The sequence below is a fragment of the Syngnathus typhle genome, linkage group LG17, assembly GCF_033458585.1.
Source record: "Syngnathus typhle isolate RoL2023-S1 ecotype Sweden linkage group LG17, RoL_Styp_1.0, whole genome shotgun sequence".
Lineage (NCBI taxonomy): Eukaryota > Metazoa > Chordata > Actinopteri > Syngnathiformes > Syngnathidae > Syngnathus > Syngnathus typhle.
The window spans coordinates 2331699-2353557 of record NC_083754.1 but is presented as its reverse complement, the minus strand read 5'-3'; the positions used below and the strand labels follow the sequence as shown (position 1 = coordinate 2353557).

Here is a 21859-nt window from a genome sequence, read left to right as displayed (position 1 = left end):
TTTTTTTCATAGTTTGGGTGGGGGGGGGCGACTTATACTCAGGAGCGACTTATATACATATATATGGGGGTTTTTTTTTCACTTTTTGGGGCATTTTATGGCTGGTGGAACTTATCTTCCGGCGCGACTTACTTATAGTCCGAAAATTACGGTAGTTCTGTTATTCTAATCAAAGAAGACAACGGAACTTCTACGATTTGACAACCTAATGTCTATAGTTTCCTTGTTTGAAAAAGAATCAGGTTATTCCTACCTAGCAACTTCAGTGAATAGTAAATGTGCCAGAAAAATAATAATGATGTGATGCTATTGAGTTGTTGAAAGGAAAAAGTTTGCCACTTACACTTTGGCTCTTTAAGATAGAAACTAGATGGACGAATATTCATATAATATGTAGGCTACACTAGATTATTGTGTCTAGATTTCCTTTTTCAATCAGCATTATTCATATCTGCAAAATGCAAGTGAATCAATGATGCCGTGTGATATTGCAATGATCAATTTAAAGTTCATTCAATGAAAAATAGACTCAAATGAGAGTGGAACCTTTGCATGCATGGATGTGCTTTAAAAACATATTTGAATTTCTCTTCTCAATTTAATGCCACCCTATATGCAATGTGGAGCAATCAAAAAAACAACAACAACACTCTTGGGCAATATATAACACTTCTTAGTTTTAAGGGACAAAGTGTTGACATCAGCGCCTCTGTTTAGTGCAAGGTCTGTGTGTGTGTGTGTGGTGGGGGGCGAAGGAGACACACACACACACACTGTAGTAATCAATCATCTGTGCTGTCTCTCGCTCTCCCCCGCCTAGGCTGACAGGTCCTATTTGTTATACAGCATCCACAATGCTGCGCTGTGCTAGTCAGTGGCCCAAGACCAGTGCGCGTGCACACACACACACACACACACACAAACACACACATACACACAAACAGAGTCATTGTTGCAAAAATATACAGTATTTTTTACCCCCGGTGTACTGTTTGTGTACATTTACATGATATTCAGTTACTTGTGTTTTAATGAATAAGATTATTTTATTGAAGTACAAATACTTAAGGCATTATTTGCTCAATTGTCTGTTTTTTTTTTTTATTTCGACAAAAACATTACACAATTGAGTCAGATGTCTTTCAAAAACGTGGATTTTAATGTAACCAGTACCGCAATAAACGATGAAAGGGGATGAAAGATAATCTAGGATTAATAAAAGAGACGAGAAGAAATAAAACAAAAAGGGGGAAACGGCTGCAAAAATGTCTGCATGTGTGTGTGTGTGTGTATAGTCTTGCCAACCTCAGCAGTTTTCTGCACATTATTCTTGGTCATTTGATTTGAGAGGCTCTCAGGGTGAACCTGCCGATGCAAGCACTTTTGCAAAGGAGTAGCACACATGCACACACATACACACAGATAATTTTCCTGAAGCGGAATTTCTGACTGTCTTGTGAGAGTGTGCGCATGTGCATTCTGTGTGTGTGTTTCTTTTTTCTTTCCTAAGCTTTTTATCTAATTATGGATTCTGAGTAAAAAATTGCGTCTAACGTTATCACAGGTTCTTCGACGTGCCTCGTTATTGTTTTTTTAAGTTACGCCCTTTTGCTCAGTTTACGCGTCAATTGTTTTTTATCAACAGCACAGCGCAATGCAAAATATAATTCTTGAGAGTCGTTAACATTCTTGGGAAGATGAACAGATACTGGTGCGATCAAACGCAAGTGCACACTGCATCACGTGTGACATCATCATAAATTGAAGCCCACTCATCTGTCTCTTATGTTTGAAATATATCATATAAAGAATGAAAGAACATGTTGACAATTCTGTGTGGCGGCATTCCATCTTCACGTCTGCACGTTTTTTTTTTTTATATTCTTGGCCCGCTGTGCTAATGGAATTTATGTTAATGTAAGAGAGATGGTCATGATGCTTTTAATTCAAATAATAATGTGTGATTATTATACTGGAGTCAAATGAAAAACAATTGAATCTTATCTATTTCCTGAGAGAGCGAGTGTGATCAATTTCTTGACTGTTATGTAAATTTTTTTATTGAGCCAGTTCAGCTTCCATTAGATGCAGCAATGTCTATTGTTCGTACAGTATCATAGTGAGGTATTTCAGTTGATGTTTAATCAGTGCTGAAATTGACCTCTGACCTCTGAAAATATAAACCAGCCAGTAAATGTGTTTAACCTTTAATTCATGCTCCATGGCCTCGTTCATTCCAGACAAAATCCGGAAGAACAATTATATTGTTTTGGGGGAGCCCCTGAATTGGAGAAAAAGAAATTAAGCGACTGCTTAACTGTAGACGGGGCTCGACCCGTATGTTAATTATGTCAACAATTGGCTTTAATCAAGCTCAGCCATGTAGTGGCGAAGAAGCGTGTGCAGATCCACAATTAATATTCATGTGTGTGTGTTTATGTGTGTGTTTGTGTGAGTGAGGATGAATTAATAGTTTGATGAGGGATGAAAGAGTTGGAGTGGCTGGATCTGCTCCCCATCTGTTTTCACCTCTGTCGCTTTTCAACACACACAGTAGCCACCATGCTGTGTGTGTGTGCGTATGATAAAAAGAATTATTCTCTGGTGTCACGCCGTACCATGTAATAAAATACTAACGTATCATTTGTTTTTCTCTCTGCTGGACACGATGGAACTGTTTGACCTTACAAAAAAGGTAAGACCTCATCATTATTATTTTTTTTGGGGGGGCGGGGTTGTCAATTCGCATTGCAAAAGCTGCTTTTAAAAAAGTCACATGTTGTACCTAAAACCAATCAACATTGGGTATTGGACATTTTAGACAGCCTCACTTTGGAGAATTGTCCAATTAACCCATCCATCCATCAGGTATTCCGTACCTCCTGCGTAGGGTCACGAAGGGGCTGGAGCCTATCCCAGCTGACGAAAGGTTGAAAGGCAAACGGCTCTCCAGTCCATCACGGAAACAGACAAGCATTCACACTCGCATTCATGCCGACAAGCAATTTAGAGTCTTCAATTAACCTAACATAGCTGATTTGGGAAGCTGGAACACCCAGAGGAAATCCAGAAACTCCACATTCCTTATTTATGTGGCATAAGTTACATTCCAAGCAATCCTCATATTTGTCATCTTGCCAACATTTCAATAAAGACAAAACAGAAATGATAGTTTTCAGTCCAAGTGGCCCATGTGCATCCAACCCTGTTGATCTAGGCTCTCTGGAGTCTTATCTTAAGCCAACAGTGTCAAACCTAGGTTTTATATTGGACAGTGATTTTAAATTGGAGCGCCAGACCAATGCTGTTGTTAATGCCAACATCTTCCATCTTAGGCAGCTAAAGCCCTTCCTTTCTCAACAGCGATCCCTGTCTTCGTTACATCACGCCTAGACTACTGTAATGCACTTTATTTTCGGAGTCAGCCAGTCCTCTCTCGAGCGTTTGCAGCTATTCCAAAATGCTGGAGCTTGTAAGAAGGAGGACATAAGCCTCATTCTGGCCTTCTTCCACTAGCTAAAAAAATGCGCTATATAAATAATGTACTCTAAATAATTCCAGTGACTGTATCATCATTTCTAAACCCGAACTAACTGTAATTCTCCAAAGTGGATAGTTCAGATTTGAGTGTCTGTGTCCTTGATTTGTTCTAACTGTGTTCTGACTGCAAAGATAATACAGATAAAGTATGTTCTGGTTTAATGTATTCAAATTAGAAACATGGTGATGCTGAAGGTTCTGTGTTCGAGATGATTCGGTTGTGAAAGACAGGAGAAGGATGAAGTATAGGAAGGAATTATGTAAATAATGCAAATAAAATCTTGCGTCTGCATGGGTTGCCAAGTATATGGGGCCATTTTAGCACCGTGTCAGAGAAAATTGGAAGTGACAGATTCACTAAAGGATAAAGTAGCTAGAGTCGAGGCTGATATTAGCGTGCACACACACACACATGTAACACGCATGGGCATGCACCCACGTACACACAAACACGCATTAATTTACAGCATGTTGAACTCGTGTCAACGATGTAGGACTGCCATGTCACTTTCATTTGATCAAACATGGCACAATTGTTTTTTTACTGCAGTGGTTAGTTTCTGTTTGTGAGCTAGTTAGCTATTGTTTTTTTTTCTAATTAACGGTTAAAAGGAAAATTCCAGAATAACTCCACGGTATGGAATACAAATGGACACTCAGACATTGTCCCATTATTACAAACTGGTCAGGAGTTGAAAAATTTAAATAAAAAAAATATTTAAATGAGAGGTATTGAGTGAGACCGCTTTTGTTTTTTTTGGCACAAGAGTTCTCATACTTGGATATTCTGTTTTAATATCAAAACACAACTTGTTTTTTTGCACCTCCGTGCTCTGCGCCTGCTACATATAATTGTATAAATGGAATTGCTCGGTCAATTGTCAATATCAATTGTCAGGGTCCTTCTCTCAGTGGCTGAAGAAGAGTCGTTTAGTATCCCTCAAGGAGAAATTCAATTTTACACTCTCTTCTTCAATTTCCATCTACACGCACATGCAATGCCCAAAGGAGGGATGTGAAAGTCAGGTATTTGAAACAAATATTTTGGGTTTGACGCCTTGCTCTATGCCACAGAAATTTGGGTATGTCAAGCAGCCAGTTCCAATTTCCATATTTGGGTCAGTCATTGTGTGTGCGTGCATGTGTCAAATGTTAGAATTAATGACAGTTAATTGCAGTAGCCCGAGAGTCCTTTTCACTCTTGTCTTGTGGCCAAATGTGTCGCTACTTGCTTTCATTGATGATGGAAGGTGATAATGACATTTGCATTGTAAATGTGCCTCTTCAGAAAAGAAATCATGGAGATCATTTGTAAAGTTGTGCTAATTTGCATCTGTGTTATTGAAAATGTTGCTGTAATTAGACTCCCAAATTGTGTCCAAATAGTGTTAATTAGTTGACTTTTAGATGATGAAATGAAGATAGAAACAATTAAGAAAATACTGTTGGAGGGACGCATGTTGATTCGGAGTGATTCACGGTGCAGATGTGCTTCGCCCATTTCAAGATGCTAATGCTCGACTAGCGTACCGCAGAAGACGTAAAAAGAAAGGAACAATTTTGGATGGTTGAAGTCGGCTGTGAGCACAATTTCATCATATGTGATGTTACCGGGTGCTCATGGGCAAAATAGCATTTATATTTTCGTGTTTGCATTTTATAATAAACCATTAAAAGTAACACAAACACACACAAAAAATAAAAAAAGCCTAAAATTATAACACCCATGCCTGAATCCCTTATATAAAGTTTTTTTATATTACCTGTACTTGCCTGATCATTCCTCAAATGTTTGGAAAAATACAAGCAGTCACAAAATAATATTGTTTCATTTCCGAGACAACTCATTTAAAAAGGAAATTGTGTGTGTGCTTGTGTGGGATTTTGTCCTGATATGCATTATTTATAGCCTGCCTGTACTGGTTGGGAACCCTGCTATTTTCCGTGGGTGTTAAGCGTGCAGAGGGTACATCTCAGTTCCGTTGCATAACGTTTCCACTCCCGAGTGATTTGAGGGCTGCTGTAGCACAAAGCCAACACTGCTGGCTCGCTGCTAAAACAGAAATCCCCCTGATGTCTGACTCTGCTAATACACTGTTGCTGGAACAGGCTGTAGAGTGTTTTTGTGTGAATAACATTAATTCACCAAGATGAATAGACAGACAGACATTTGTAAGAAAAAAAAAATGGTGGTAAAAAAAATAGGCATCCCTGTTACCCAGTTATTATTTTCTAGGTTCATCTTACGGTGAGACTACAACCTGGCGTATTGTCTTTGTCAAACAATACATAAAATCCGAAAAGAGTGTTTTGGGATATGTGTCCCGATTATCAGACACAAAATAATTACTGCTCTTTTGGGTGTACTGTAATCTTAAAAAGCCACAGATAAGTGACATTTTGCATTTGCCCATAAAGATCATAAATACCCCTAAATATTCTTATTTATTTTTAGGGGTTCTTTTTCCTCAAAAGTAATTTGATATATTTCATGGGCCTTCTTCAGGCCCATAAAATATATAAAATATAATATTAAATAATTAGGTATAATAAAAATCACATTTCTCTTTAAATTTCAGTGGAGGATGGTGAGAGGATGATAGTGGGAGTCTGGTTGACTCATTTAGAGGCTGAGTGTGTGTGCATGCTCGTGTGTGTGTGTGTACGCGTGTTCAATCTTCATTCTTTTCTGTAGCACACCTTACCTCATCTCATCCCAAACCATCTGTCAACTACAAGACCAATATAAACATGCATCTAGCACAGACACACACACACACACACATAGGCCAGGATTGATCCCATCCTTACCTCAGCTGTGCATCCACTTCCTTCTCAAGCAAACTCCCTTCATCTTAGTGTGTCCGGCCCATCAGGCAGTCAGAAGGCCATGCCAGTTTAGTGAGCCATTGATCTGTGGATGATACACTGTCAGTGTGTAGATGTGCAAACCTGTGCACAAGTCTCTGTGTACTGGTTCTCCATTTGGGTTTTGATTTATTGCTGACCTTTTTTTTGTGGACCATAACCATTTCCAGGCTGAGACATGCTGTATGTCTGTAGGATGAGTTGCAAAATGTTGGGGGAGATAAGAAAGACAAGTGAAAAGATGAGAATTAAATTACACACTTTATCTGTCGCTGATATCAAACCCGAGGCCCGGGGGCCAGATACGGTTCGTCACATGATTTTATGTGGCCCGCCCAGACAAATAGTGCATCGATTTCATGCGTCAATCCTACAATTACAAAATGTTTCACTTTTAAAAGAATAGATATATTGCGAGCGAATCTTATTACCATGAATATTTGAACAGTTTTTACTACCGTAATTTTCGGACTATAAGTCGTGTTTTTTTTCATAGTTTGGGTGGGGGGGGCGACTTGTACTCAGGAGCGTCTTATATACATATATATGTTTTTCTTTCACTTTTTGGGGCATTTTATGGCTGTTGCGACTTATACTCCGGTGCGACTTATAGTCCGAAAATTACGGTAGTCTCTGATTTCAAAACTATTCTATAATGCCTATATGTTCGTTTCCATTGATTCCCATGGGCGATATCATTTTCATTTCCATCATTTATTTCAGTCATTATAAAAGAAAAAAAACGCCACATAGGAAATGTTCTCCGATCTTGAATGAAATGGAGCAGAAAGAAGTTTTCCAAAAGCAATACAGTAAAGTAATCTGAATAAGATAATTACAAATTGGCAGCGATAAAATTTGCAGCTCACAAGTTTCGTTCTCCTTATGCCACTCGTTGTCTGTAGTAGTAAAGCTTTGCTAAGGTTGGTGGCGTACCAAGTCGGGGATGTCTGAAAATGACTATTTAATGGCAAAACAATCCACTGAAGAGCTTTTGGAGTTTCATCCATCACATCTGCACATCTACATCAGCTAATGGATTGCTCAGAAGGTACCAGCAGGGGGTTTTCTGCATTGACTGTTTTTCTCCATCTTCCTCCTCACTGGCATATGGCGTGTTCTAAGTCGGAGGTCTTTGCAACTTATTTAGTGTAATGTAATGGTTGGTGTAAAAAAAAGGAAAAAAAGACACCACCTATGCTGTGCTTATCCATTTGAAATGTTTACGGAGTTCCCCAAATGATTTACTCCATTTGTAGAATGATTTCAAAATGGAAAAGTAATGGGGGGTAGCATCCAGTCCATCATGCCTGAAAATGGTTTCCATAATACCTACTATAGTTTAGACCTTGGGCGGAAAACCTGCAAGCAGAAGTTAGAAGAAGAAGAAAAAAAAAAGGGCACTTTTAAGGAATGCTTCTGTCATTCCCAGTAGCACCTCCTCCTGCTGCTCACTCACACACACCCACACACACACACACACTCACGTACACAAAGCTATCCATAATAGATGCTAGCTGTAGGCAAACACTGCAGGGCTGGACTTTATAGCACAGCTGGATGTGCTTGGAAGGCAGAGACGACATGGTAGAGCAGGTACCCCTGAGAATATTGTACATGTTTTTTTTCTTTCTTTGCCCCACCCCCCCCCCTCCTCCTCGCTCGCTCACCCTCTCTCTCTCCCCATCTCTCTCTCTCCTTATTGTCTCGGCTACTCTTGCACCATATTGTGCTGTGATTGCAGAAAGCATCATGCTACATGCTGCTTTTGCAGGCGTGTGTGTGTGTGTGTGTGTGTGTGTGTGTGTGTGTGTCTCTGTGTAAGCGTGCGCACATGCGAGTGAGCCTCATTATTACATTTTCATGTGTGTAGAAGCTTCAAGGAGTCAATAGGTGGTAATGAGAGGGAGTGAAAGAGTAGTTGCAAGTTTGACATTTAAAGGGTCATTTTGAAAGGGATGTTTGTGTCAATGCTAAGTTGGATGCAGAATGAAAATTTTGGATAAAGTGATCTAGTCCCAAGTCCACAATAACAGATTTGGAGTTCTCAGGTGCATTTGGATGTTGCTTTTCAGTTTTGTCTCAGTACAGGTGTCAAACTTAATTGACAATTGTTATTTTATTTCAATTCCAGTGCAGTGGTGGACAGTATAAAGATGAAACAACTATGAATGGACCAAAATAAGACTTTTATTTTGTGGAAAACCAAGGCAGAAATATTTTTACCATCAACTGGAATTTTTCTGTACTTTGTCAAATCGGAGTGGTCTCGCTTCTTCCGAGCAACGGACATGCTTTCACAGCTGCCGCAGAGGCAGTTGTCAGCGGCCAGGCAGTCGTCTCGCCCTGGGCAAATAGCTGGTTGCTGCGATGGGGCTCATTTCCTCGCTGCCCACTCAGTTCAGTGAGCCATAGGTGCATGCATGGCCATCCAAAGTGCACCACGGGCGTTCTTGGCAGCGTGACAAACGGCTACCCTCGCTCGCTTGGATAAGTCTAATCTCACTCCAAGCTCTCAGGCAATGCCATGGCGGCCAGAGTCCGTAGCTTTATGGCTTTGCTGGTTAGCCCGCATGCTTTAAAGGTGTTTTGCTCGGGGCGTCACATCCTGTTTCAGATGCTTTGTTTCAGTAACAAAAGTCTTTCTGTCAATTTTGGATGGTCTGATTCTCGGGGCCTTCCCAATAAAGATTTGGCCCTTTCTCAAGTTTGTTTGCGTCTAACTAGAAGTATACAAATGCAGTAAAAGGATCTCCTGGGATATGATATACCGTAATTTTCGGACTCTAAGTCGCACTGGAGTATAAGTCGCACCAGCCATAAAATGCCCAAAAAAGCGAAAAAAAAAACATATATATGTATATAAGTCGCTCCTGAGTATAAGTCGCCCCCCCACCCAAACCATGGGAAAAAAAACGCGACTTATAGTCCGAAAATTACGGTACTCTGTAATCATAGTGGCAAAATTAACGATCATGGTCATCCAAGATCTTTGTGGCTCTCACCGAGAAAGTCACTCTTCCCACGGATTTGGGGGAAATCGATTTTAAGAACAGTTAAACTTATGTAAAGCTGTGATTTCAAATGTGAGTATTACAGACAAGTTCTCATTCGCTTGTATTCTAGTCCCGCGTATGTGTGCGCTTACGTGTGCCTGTTCCTGTGCGTGTATGGATGTGTGGGTTGGTGGGTGGGTTTTGTGTGCGCTACTCTGCCACGTTAAGCATATTTCAGCGCTCTAAATGTGGTTCTTATTACACAGCAGAGCATTTAGCCAAGACCTACCATCTGCATCACTCCTTCTCTCTTTTCCCTCACTCACTGCAACAAAATACAGCATGCGACAAAATTCTCATTCATATAGTTATCCAAATGGTATGTATATTATATTTTGTTAATTGGTTGTCATCATTCATTTTGTGCACAATTTACGTATTTCTTTCTCTACACAGGGTAACCAGGAGACACCCACTCCCCCAGATCCATCCATGGCCCAGACTTACCCATCAGCCCAGTTTGCCCCCCCTCCCCAGAATGGCATTACCACAGAGTTCACAGCTTCACACCCTCACCCACATCCGCACTCCCATCCACACTCACACCAGCATCCTGCACCCCAAGACTACCCCGGGGTTCAGGCCTCTATCAGTGACCATCCACTCAACATGTACCAGTCCACACCGAGCCACAGCGACCAGAATGGGACCAACATCGGAAGTCAGACGGTCACCGGCACAGCCACAGTAAGAAATGATGGGATGGATTTTTTTTGAAGTTTTGAATTTGCTCTTATCCACAACCTTGTTTTTGTTTTCTGTTGGTGAGCATTTGAAAACATTGGATGGAACTCTGGCCAGGAGACAGTTTCATATTAATATTTACATCAATATTTATTTATTTGGCCATTATGAATGGCTCTTTTGGGATGACCAATGAATTCACATCAGTGAGAGAGCTCTTTTTTTATTTTTGGGCCCACAAGCTATTTATGTGGTCCTGGCGGCTACTTGGTGCCCTTCTGCACCACTTTTTTAACCCCTGCTGTAAAGAAAATGAATCCAAAATTAATGAAATATGCCTGATTATGATAATCTCGTCCCTACAGAGGCTTCCATGGCGTTCAAGGTTACAAAGGTTTCTTGCTTTGATCACAAATATTGTAATCTCTTGTCTCTGCATGTCACAATTGTCTTTGTTCTAGAAGAAAGAACCATTTTGCATGTAAAAACAAAACAAAAAGCTCATTTCAATGCAAGATGAAAAGATGACACAATTCCAAGCTACTATATTTTAAATGAAGCTCTACATTATGTGTCATAGGAGAGCTTGTATGGATTCTTTTACCGCAAACTAAAATAATTTTAATGACAATACAGGAGACTGTAGAATGTACTTTAAAAAAAAAATTACAATTGCCAGCTAAAAGAACCATCTGGAGGCCTCGTTGCTTTTCCCTTCCAGTCTGGCTGTCTGCTCTGCTCCTTCCCCCACATCAGCTCACTGCTTTTCTTTTTCTTTTCCTTTCTTCAGCTCTGCAGCCACGTCTCTCCCTCTCTCTCTGTCTATCGCCTTCTCATTTTTCCTGGGTGTAGCTTTCACTCACCGCACTTCTTCCACTGTTTCTGCCTGCAATGAGTAAGATTCCCAAAATAACATGAAGGTAGCAATAACAGCTGAAAACAGCTACTTGGTGATATTAATACACAAACTCCGTGTCTACTGTAACTGGGTCAGTTATGTATCTTGTTTTAGGATGCAAAAGACCATTGCAGTGACTAAACCGAAAATTACCGTAATTTTCGGACTATACGTCGCGGGTTTTTGCATAGTTTGGGTGGGGGGGGCGACTTATACTCAGGAGCGACTTATATACATATATATGTTTTCTTTTCACTTTTTTGGGCATTTTATGGCTGGTGCGACTTATACTCCGGTGCGACTTATAGTCCGAAAATTACGGTACATAAGATGGACAAGTATTTAATAAAACATGAATATTATTAAAATTGATCTACAGGAGCATGCCGTTATAATACCAGACAAACTACACGTAAACCTGTAAATAGAAGATTCCTAGTTTTTATGGATAACCATCATTTAACTTCTGGTTTATTGTAAGGAAAGTATTTTGTGTGTGAGTTCTGTAATGTATTATTGCTGTTAACATCTCTGCAGAGCTCCATCTATCCAGAAACTCATTTTAGTCCCAAGTTTCCATGTGTGCAGCAACGTCCAATTCATTCTGCTGATGGTAGCTGGAATTGTAGCAATAAGAGTTACAATATAGAGTCACAATAGCTCCATGTGGAAGCTGCTCAGGCTTTCAAATGCAGTGAAGGGATTTTTCAATCTGATAGGTTGGATACGACCTGACCTTGGTGCACCTTCGCTCTATTCTAGGTTTATAGCTACGGGAAATTAGCTCATATACAATACATAATCTTGAGTTAAGTTCACATTTCGAAACTATTTATCTGAAATATGTCACTTTAAGTTGCCTTGGCCAACAATATTTCATCAATAAGTAATGTTAAAGTATTCAGTTTTACAGACAACACAAAAAAAATTGTGTGTATTGATATTTTTATTGCAGATATAGAATTGAATAAATAATGTGTTTCAATGAAGAGGTGGACACCATCATGAGAAGTTGCTCAAGCCAATAAAAATATATTTATTGGGTCAAAATAAAACCGGGTTTGTTTTCACAAAGAAGACAATATCCGAAGTCACCGGCGACAATGTTTGCCGTAGTCTCAGTTTGACTTGCGCAACACGCCATAGAACAAGCTGCCTCAAGCCTGTCCTCACTTTATATATCAGTTGGTGGTGCCAAACAGGACGAGATGCTCCGTGTGTGTGTGTTTGTTTGTTTTGCGTCTTTGCAGCGAGTGTAGGCGTATGTTGCCGCCTCACACAGATGGCAGTTGTGGCTGCCTATGTTCCCGTGCACTCTTTCTCGTGTTCCCATGTATACTTAGGAATTGTGTGGAAGACTGCTGGGCCTAAAGCTGCTTGCCCCCCCCCCCCCAGAAAATTCTGTTACACACCGATTCAGATGAAGTGTTCCAAAAGTGGCTTCATATGTTTGCAAGAAAAAGGTTTTATGACATACACACACGTGAGAATCTCTTCTGGCATTCATTGATCTTACTACCATTAAGCAACAGGACAAAGAACGCTGCCGTTGATGCTCGTTTAATGTGTGTGCACGGCCATCTATTATCTCAGTGCTGTCTGATCAATAACCTTAATGGATCAACACCAATATACTGTATCTGATTCTGCAGTTCTGGTAGTCAGATGTTATAAAGTAACTTTCATGATTGGTCTTCTCTTTGCTTGAACTTGTCTCGTCTTTCGAATGACATTCACGTCCTATACGTATTTTGGGATTGGTCGCCAAATTACATAACCAAAAGCAAATTGAAAAGTTGCAATAGAAATAATATATATATATATATATATATAATAAAAATAAAATAGAGAATGGCGAGCATGGACACCATGGATTTTTTTTTTTTTTCCGCCAACCCTAATTCCAAATGTTCTCATCCCGGCAGTTTGGTAATTGATTGTGTTCTCCAGCAGACAGACGACCCAGCACAGACAGACAGTCATCCACCAACACAGACTGTACCTGAGAGCACAGACAGCAAGGCCCAACCCAAAAGACTTCATGTCTCCAACATCCCCTTCAGGTTCAGAGATCCAGACCTCAGGCAAATGTTTGGGGTGAGTATAATATGTCAATGATCTATTTATGTACGTAAATTAATCGGTTTGTTTCTATGGACTACAGCTACTTATTTCACAAGTGACTGTTTTCTTTTTTAATAACAGCAATTTGGCAAAATCTTAGATGTGGAAATCATCTTCAACGAACGTGGTTCAAAGGTCTGTGATTTTTTTTTTTTTTTTTTGCTTAAGCATGCTGCCGTTTGTTATTTGAAGTTTCCACTTTTTCAATGTCAACCGCTTGAGTGCAGAGCAAAAAGATTCACTCAATGATAAACTAACAGCAATAATGAGGACCGGCATGTTTGTATTGATGAGGATATTTTTCATTCTCTATAGGATGTGCTAGGTCAGGGGTGGGCAAACTACGGCCCGCGGGCCACATCCGGCCCACGGGACCGTTTAATCCGGCCCGCCAACCCTGAACAAATTGTATTATTAAACTTTTTTTTTTTGGTCATTTTGCCTGCAATGACTGCGTTTTCCCAGTAGATGGCGAAGCGCTCGCCTGCGCATTTACTACCGGAAGCCGTGTCAGAAAGCTCGGTGCACACTCACAAGTGCGTGTACGTACGTACTCAGTAGTACGGACTTGGCGCACTCTCGCTCTATTCGTATCAGTCCCGAATTTAGAGCGTGGGCTTTGACGACAGCATTCTTATAATTCGCGCGCTGAGCTTTCGGATGCAGTTTTGCGCTAAAGCCACCCACAAACCTTCCCCTGGAATCCTTCCATTAAAATGAGTGGCCCGAAAAAAAGAAGTGAGTGCCGAATGTTAAAAAAAGAGTGGCCAATTTGGCTCGACGTACGCGACGTGACGTTCAGCCACATCAACATCAACCCGTCACAGATCAAGGTAAACGGACCAACACCTCGGATCTCGCCTAAGAATTGCCACAACAAATTTTACTCCAGACTATGACGCACTAGCAAAAAAGGGAGACCAACAACACTGTTCCCACTGAAAATGAACGGGAGGCTCTCAAGTTTATTGTAAAAAAATGCATTTTGAATATGATTTGTACACATAGCAGGGATTGAAACTAGCGACCATTCTCATTTTCAAACAATGCAGGATGCTCAAGGACATTGATGCACCACTTATTTGCGACTAATCTTAACCTGTAAAGTTCTTAAGGCTTACTTTAAGGAGGTGTTTCCCGTTTCCTCACCTCTGTTACCAGGTGTTTGCGAGTTAAAACTCTGCTCTGATTTTCAGATACCCCTCACCGTGTTGCTGTTTTGATTACTTTATTTGGATGTATGCTTTCACCGATTCTTCAAGATGATATATTTGGTCAGAATGTTTGCCGTTTGATGTGATCTCATAAGATAAACCTCTTTCATTAATCTGACCTGCAGGCACTGAAGTGATGGCGATTGTTATTCATAATAACAGTGTCGTATTTTATGAGAATCACTGATAGCAGTTTTTTAGTGAATTATTATTTTTTTAATGCTGTTAATAAATGCATTTGTTTTCAAAAAAACTTGTTTGGAATATCCATGCTTTACTACCTACTAAAGGCCAAGATCTTTTATGCAATGACCTTTACAGGTCGCTTATATGACTTCACACAACGCCTACGTCCATCTGCTCCTGGTCCGGCCCTCCGGCCCAAATTTAGAACCCAGTTCGGCCCCCGAGTCAAAAAGTTTGCCCACCCCTGTGCTAGGTTTTCAAAGATAATTAGATATCTCCCCCATCAATTAAATGATCAAAGTAAAAAGTCATGGCAGATCAATAGGGCAACATTGAGATATTGTCCTTGGGCTAATCTTGTCTGCCACTTGTTTTGCACAATGCCATAAGAGTTTATCACACATTTAATGATTCCATTTTCTATTTCTTAATGTTTTTTGTAGTTCCACACACAAAAAAAAACATCCTAAATATATCTGTATGATTATAATTATTACATCAATTGTCAGCTAAAATTCTTTTTTTAAGCTTCTGATGCTAAAATTAGAAAAAAAAATAGTCAATGTGCAAATCCTGCTTTTGTTCTTGAGGTTGTCGCTCTTTTTGTCATGCAGGGTTTTGGATTCGTAACATTCGAGCATAGTATGGATGCCGACAGGGCCAGGGAGAAATTACACGGCACTGTGGTGGAAGGCCGTAAAATAGAGGTACTTGTGTTCAAATCTTTCCTTCCACCTCTCTTTTCTTTGTCCTCTTTGTCCCCTATTGATGTATGTGTGAGTGTTTGCGTCAGCGTCCGACATTCGACCACAACACCCAATCTTATCTTTGTTGCCAAATGGCATTCAAAAGTCATCCAAGCTTTTCGTTTTGTCTCTGCTTATCGTTTAAAAACAAAAAACACATCTACAGTAAAGTAGCAGACTGCTTTTATTTCTTGTCTTTATTTCAAAAACATCCATCTTACTTCATGCGTAACTCATTCATTGCCAAGCCAGTTCATATCTTTGACGTCTATAACCGTCAATGGCACTGAATGAGTTAATAAACTGCCCAAACATTTATGAACATGAATGTTTTGAATTTTTTTGCTGGCCCCAAATACTGCGAAGAAAAAGAGAAAAATCAATCTTCTCTCTCTCGACCATATTTCCTGTTCAGGATCACATGGAAAATTGAGCTTTTCCCAGCTGACTTAGTCCACGTTTCCGCGAGATCATTTTTAATGAAAATGGGAAAACACCATGTCAAAACAAGAATGAAAATGGATACTGTTCTGTTGCTTCGAAAAACACAACTGTTTTTATTCTTCATTAAAATACAACTTTATAGAGGAGGACAAGCAGTTGGTGTGCACTTTTTTTTTTTTTTTGCTGCTGTGTAAATGGGAATCTTTTGTTTTAATTCTGCAGACAGAACATTTGTAAAATGCAAGTATGTGTTTCTTTGGGGATAGTTCGATTGCACATTTGGTCTTTGGGTTGAATTGAGTGCAATGAGTTGCTGGACATAGTGTTGACATTTTTGCCGATACAGCAAATATGGAAAATAAACACGACTAACGTTATTTGTCATCAATCAAAGTAGCTGCTGAAGGCCGAATAGATAGTTTGAGCTTGTATTCGTTTTTCCAAGTGGCATCGCCATGTCATTTCTGATTCCGAACGAGTACCATGGTTGAGTCTCTCTTCATCCTCCCAGGGAAGAAGAAGCATGTCAAGTCAAACGGGAAATGACACCTTGACTTTTTGAATTTCAACAGATGGAATGCTGCGTGAAATCATATGCAGAATTTTGGGATATAAGGAATCCAATTTCTACCAACTATGTGAACATTATTCCAATCAGAGATTGAGAGGAAATAATTATAACCACAACTGCTCGGTTTCTCCAGACGGTCTTGTCCCAGAGGCCTTAATTGTTTTTAAGACTGTACTTGTGATTGTAAGATGGTTGGTGAGGCACCGGGCCAATTTTACACGAAAATAATAGTTGGTATATTTTCTATAATTCTTTGCATCAGGTTGACGTCGTGTTCCGACACTCATCTTTAACATCAGGCCATTGTTGTTGGCCAGTCGCAGAAACAAAGTGTGTAAAAATATTTATTGTTGGATTGTTTTGATGTGAAATTTCTTTTTGTATCAGCTGCGATGTCACGAATTTCTCCGTTATCTATCTTGACATTGTAAAATGCGCACTATTTTCAAACTGGTTGATCGTAGCCATTTTTTCATAGCAGCCAGGAAACAGATGCTTTCGTTTTTCCTACGCCGAGCCTTTCCAACTATGAATACACTCTTAAATGATTACTACCAAGCTACTGGTTGGAATTAGGCACGCACATTTTTCCAACACACACGCACAAGATTTAGCTTTTAAGAAACGACTGATGTGTTTCGATCCCGCTAATGAACGGAAACAGGAAAGGCCGGTCTGGAATATGCTTGGAAAAAAAAAGTAATGATTGCAACGTTTTCTTAGCCGCCTGAATACGATGATGCTTATTCCTTTCTCATCCCCTCCTTCCCCCCCCACCATCCCTCCAATGGTAGCTTGTTTAGGGCCCCATCCAACAAAGTTACAACGGTAACAGTACACAAACAAGTGGGCGGGGCCAAAAGGTTTGGGAAATGGTAAGTGTGGGCGAGCGAGCCGTTCCGCCAGCATTTCCTCTCTCTCTCTTCCTCTCTTGAACGTTTGCAACACTAAATCTCACGTGACATTTCTTTTTGAATTGTGGTTGGGTTGATGCTGTCTAATGACATTTTTTCTTAAGTGACAACGTACATGTCCATTCACTTGAGTGTCCTCCTGGAATTGCGTGTACAAGCGATACTGACTTGAGACATGATCCATTTGCACATCTATCGGAGATTGTTGGAAAATAATTTGTGAATTTTGCTTTGAGGATGATAATGCACCTGCATTTTAATTTCCCCCTGTTCACTTTGATTTGAATTTTGGAATGAGTTGAATGGTTGATTGATTTGATTGGAGTATGGATGTTCTTTGGGGTTTTAATTCATGCAAGTTGTCCAAGTGTGAATGCATTTTTCGTGCTTTCATCACAGTTATGTCATTTTCCAAGATTGACTGGATGTTGCATAATGCTTCCGGCATATTTTCTTCCTTGTCGCCACATTGAATTTTCTTTCTTTTTTTTCTTTTCTTTCACCCCTTTTCATTTTTTTCCCCTGCCCTCTGCATGCATGTGTGTTTACAAAACAAAATGAGCCAAACTGCCAATATGCATCCTTGTTTGGTTTTTTTTCATTACTTTTGTCTTTATATTTACTGAAATGTCACTCTAACCGGAGCGCATGTTAAAAATAATGGAAAATATGCAAATGGGAAGGAAAGGTGATTTTAATTTTTTTTTTGGGATGTGTTTTTTCAGTGGTTCTGGTTGCAACTGTGAAAACACACAAATGACATGAATGTTTGTCATGATGGAGTGTGCTGCTTTTTATTTTTTGAAATGTTTCTCTGTTCACAACACAAGGGAGCAATGCATGAGGCAGACTTTTAAAAGCAGTTATTTACAGCTATCTCATGAAGTTTTGTCTCTACCTGCTGTAGGTCAACAATGCAACTGCCCGAGTAATGACAAATAAGAAGACTGTCAACCCATATGCAAATGGTAAGATTACCTCATGTTACTAAATGATTAAATGTGCTCCTACTGAAGGTGGGCAGTATGAAAAAAAAAAATGCACTTTGCATATTTGAAACAGATTTTTTTTTTCCATTCACATTCTTTCAGTCTGACAGTGGTACTTGTTCCGCACAAAAGCAAAAAAAAAAAAAAAAAGAGCAATGTTTGTTGTAATGTGATGGATAGTTCACGCCAGGTGTTTTGAGCCATCTGTCTATCTTCATATTCCTCTGAATTATAATGATGGATGCCGGCGAATGTCTTCCCACAAGCTTGAAACGAAGCAGGTGTCAATTGTTGATGTTGTTGTTACTCTGCACGCTTGCCTGCAATCAAAATACGCCGTTATTGGGAAAGAAATATGTAGAAAAATACCGTAAAAATAATTATTATTTTATCATAAAAAAACATTTAATTTAACTTTTTTTTTTTATAAAGTCCTTGATGGACTTGCTGCCGTGGATCTGCCAAGTGTTCATGATGCCAAGTGATGTGGAGTCTAACTTAAACTTAGCTCTCAGTCCTTTTTTTTTTAAATCAGCCGAAGCGAGTTGAGCAAACAGGAAAGTCCTCATCTCGCTACTATGACAATTAAAAGTTGAGATCATTTGTATTGTCCGTCTTCTATTTGTCAGGCTGGAAGTTGAATCCAGTGGTCAGTGCTGTCTACAGCCCCGAATTTTATGCAGGTAAGGGGGCGTGTCTTTCTCAATTAGGCTCCTCCTCTTTTCTTCTTACCTCCCTTCTTTTCTCCCAAATCCTCCATCATCAGTATCGATTTTGTTTCTCTTCTCTTCCCTCCCATGTGAACCTTGCTCACCTCTTCCTCCTCTGCATTCCTCCTAAGCAACATGCAACCAGGCAAATTCTTTTTATAGAATGAGAACTGTGCTGATTTACGCAAATATAACAACAGACTGTCATCTCTGCTGAAGAACAAACGTGCATTTTGCTACTCCCTTTGTCATTCCAGAATCCTACTCCCACTCCTTCATTAATGATGGTCATTAAAGTGAAAAATAACTGGATTCCGAGATAAGAAAATAAGAATACAGCAAATGAAGGACAGGGGGGGAAGAGAATCTGATTGCCTGTTGTTCCCCAGGACATTAGAATAAAGTATATAAAATATATTTGGAAATCAATATTTTCTATTTCCCTGTCGGAGTCATTAGATAAATCACCGTCTGCTCTTATAATCACAAAATGGCTTTGCATCGATCCTCTTTGTCTCACATTTGAAACATCCAAAATATCAATGAGAGTTTGTCAATATGTCCACATGGATAACTTAAGAACCTTTTGTGCTTAAATATTACAATTCGAATGACAACTGCCAAATACTCACATCAGTCAAATGAATTAATTTTCAAAAGAAAATTCTCTTTAATGTTATTGATCAAATTATATAAAAAGGTATATTTCTGGATCATAATATACAATCACTTTTGAGCCCTAAATTTGAGCTAACATCAAAGTCATAGTGATAAAACATATTAGTGTCTAACTATCATGCTTGCCATGGCATGAGGTCTTTAAATGAAGATGACAAAAGATGAATAGGTACAATTACCAGCCTTAGTCTTTTCCTTCACTCTCTTTGACAAACTCTTGTCCTTTGGCCCAAACCTTCCATTTTTCATTAGGTCAATGAATGCTCCACTGTTTCTATTACCATTTCATTAGATCTCCCTTTTGAAGAGTTGCATAATTAGGCAAGGAAATATCATTTCTCCATCTTCCTTCTCTCATCTTGCCCTCAAATGACACGTGTCATTTTTCCCTATTTAGATGAAAGAAAAAAGTTCATAACAGTAACCGTGCACCTCTAACACGACGGACGGATCAACGACATTTCCGACATTTCCTGCATTTCACCTCCTTCAAACAAGATTATATTCATCATCTCTTATCTTATCTATGTACTCCAGTCATGTTCAGCCTGATTCATTTTATTTTTGTTACAACTTTATTTTTATTCTTTTGTGTGCACTGTGTAAAAATTTCATTCATTCATTCATTCATTGATTCATTCATTCATTCATTCATTTATTTATTTATTTATTTATTTATTTATTTATTTATTTATTTATTTATTTATTTATTTATTTATTTATTTATTTATTTATTTATTTATTTATTTAAAGCACAAAAACACTAGGTTTGAATTACCAGTCGGATTTTGCTTTAAATCACTTTGCGCCACATTCAATTAGTTGATGTGCAGGTTCAAACGGTGCACTTAATTGTTCATTTTACGCCATTTTTGCCTTGTTTTTTTTTTCTTTTTCTTCCCCAGTGCCAGGGTTTCCCTACCCAGCAGCCAGTGCAGCAGCAGCAGCAGCCGCAGCCTACAGAGGAACCCACCTACGAGGTCGAGGAAGGACAGTCTACAACACATTCAGAGCGGCCGCGCCACCTCCTCATATTCCTGCCTATGGAGGGTGAGCATTTTTTTTTTTTTTACTAATCCAGTTCAGTTGTTATTTAACTCCCTTTAGTTGGATGGTTTTTTTTTTCTCGTTTCACTCAAACGGCAAGCCCTGCAACTCAATGCTCGGAGACAGCAAAGCAATGCATGCAAGCTTTGCGTCACAGTGATAACCAAGTGGCCCACTTTCATAGCATGCTGAATTAACCAATAGGCATGCTCCAAGACTTGCTTTTTTATGGAGTCATGGAAAATTACTGTCAACTTGGCCTTGGACTGTGGTGTGATTGAGTAAAATGTCAGAATGGGATGTCATCCACTATTCTTTTCTAAGCGCACCCATTTACCCAAATGAAATAAAACATCTCCTCGGCTGGCTCCAGCAATTCTTGTGGATCCTTTGTTGCTCAAAGCTCCGGAGAGCTGTGTGTTGTGGGCAGTCAGATGCAATTTTGTACCATTCTGTTGGTGTTTTGATTTTTTTTTTCCTCTTTATACCTGCAAGCCAAAGGAAGCTGGCTGGGATTCTTTTTTTTAAAATGGAGATTGAAATGAAATATTTCAAGATGATCATAATAAAGGGTCCAGCACGCCTGCGACCCTCGTGAGGATCCGGAAGCTGAACGAATGATGTAAACGCAAAATACAGTTTCAGATTTTATTGACTTTTTTTTTTCTTCAATTTAAGTTCTTGCTATTTCATTAGATTTATTTGACCATTATAACCTTGGTGGGAATCTACTTTGCGAGTGAACAACAACGCTCAGTAACTATATTTAGCGTTCCAATATCCACCCGATTCTTCCCAAAAAAAAATTATTTCATGCAACCCTCCCAGCTTCCTTATTCAACCATTAGATATGAGTGCCTTGCTGTATTCCCCCCCACCCCTTTGACTCTGGATTTATTATTTACTTTCTGTTGGATTGTGGACATGGGTCTTGGTTGGTAGCCAGCCCAGTGCCTGCATGTCAACATGCACTAATATGGATGGTTTTGTTTTATTTTGTTTTATTGTGTGTCTGTTTGTTTGTGTTTGCATCCTCTACAGTGTTGTTTACCAGGATGGATTTTATGGTGCAGATATTTATGTAAGTATTGTTTACTGGTATGACATTGCATGTGACAGGGATCTCTGACCTCACATGATGGTATTTGCTTTGAACAAACAAATGCCACAATTAATCATCTTTTCTTTTA

At 39.4% G+C, this 21859-nt stretch overlaps 1 protein-coding gene across 6 annotated transcripts in view; it reads left to right on the top strand.

Moving 5' to 3' along the window:
• The window catches only part of rbfox1 (RNA binding fox-1 homolog 1), a 71364-nt gene that overhangs the window by 41781 nt on the left and 7724 nt on the right, over positions 1 to 21859 (top strand). For 2 of the 6 annotated variants that reach the window (XM_061303954.1, XM_061303955.1), the window contains 8 exons: positions 9861 to 10151; positions 12997 to 13143; positions 13252 to 13305; positions 15185 to 15277; positions 18153 to 18213; positions 18864 to 18917; positions 20528 to 20672; positions 21711 to 21750. In XM_061303954.1, the coding sequence (XP_061159938.1) occupies positions 9861 to 10151; positions 12997 to 13143; positions 13252 to 13305; positions 15185 to 15277; positions 18153 to 18213; positions 18864 to 18917; positions 20528 to 20672; positions 21711 to 21750 (885 nt within the window). Of the gene's footprint in view, positions 1 to 7859; positions 8005 to 9600; positions 9784 to 9860; positions 10152 to 12996; positions 13144 to 13251; positions 13306 to 15184; positions 15278 to 18152; positions 18214 to 18863; positions 18918 to 20527; positions 20673 to 21710; positions 21751 to 21859 lie in introns of those variants that run through there. The other 4 variants (XM_061303952.1, XM_061303950.1, XM_061303951.1 and 1 more) reach the window with 4 other exon arrangements.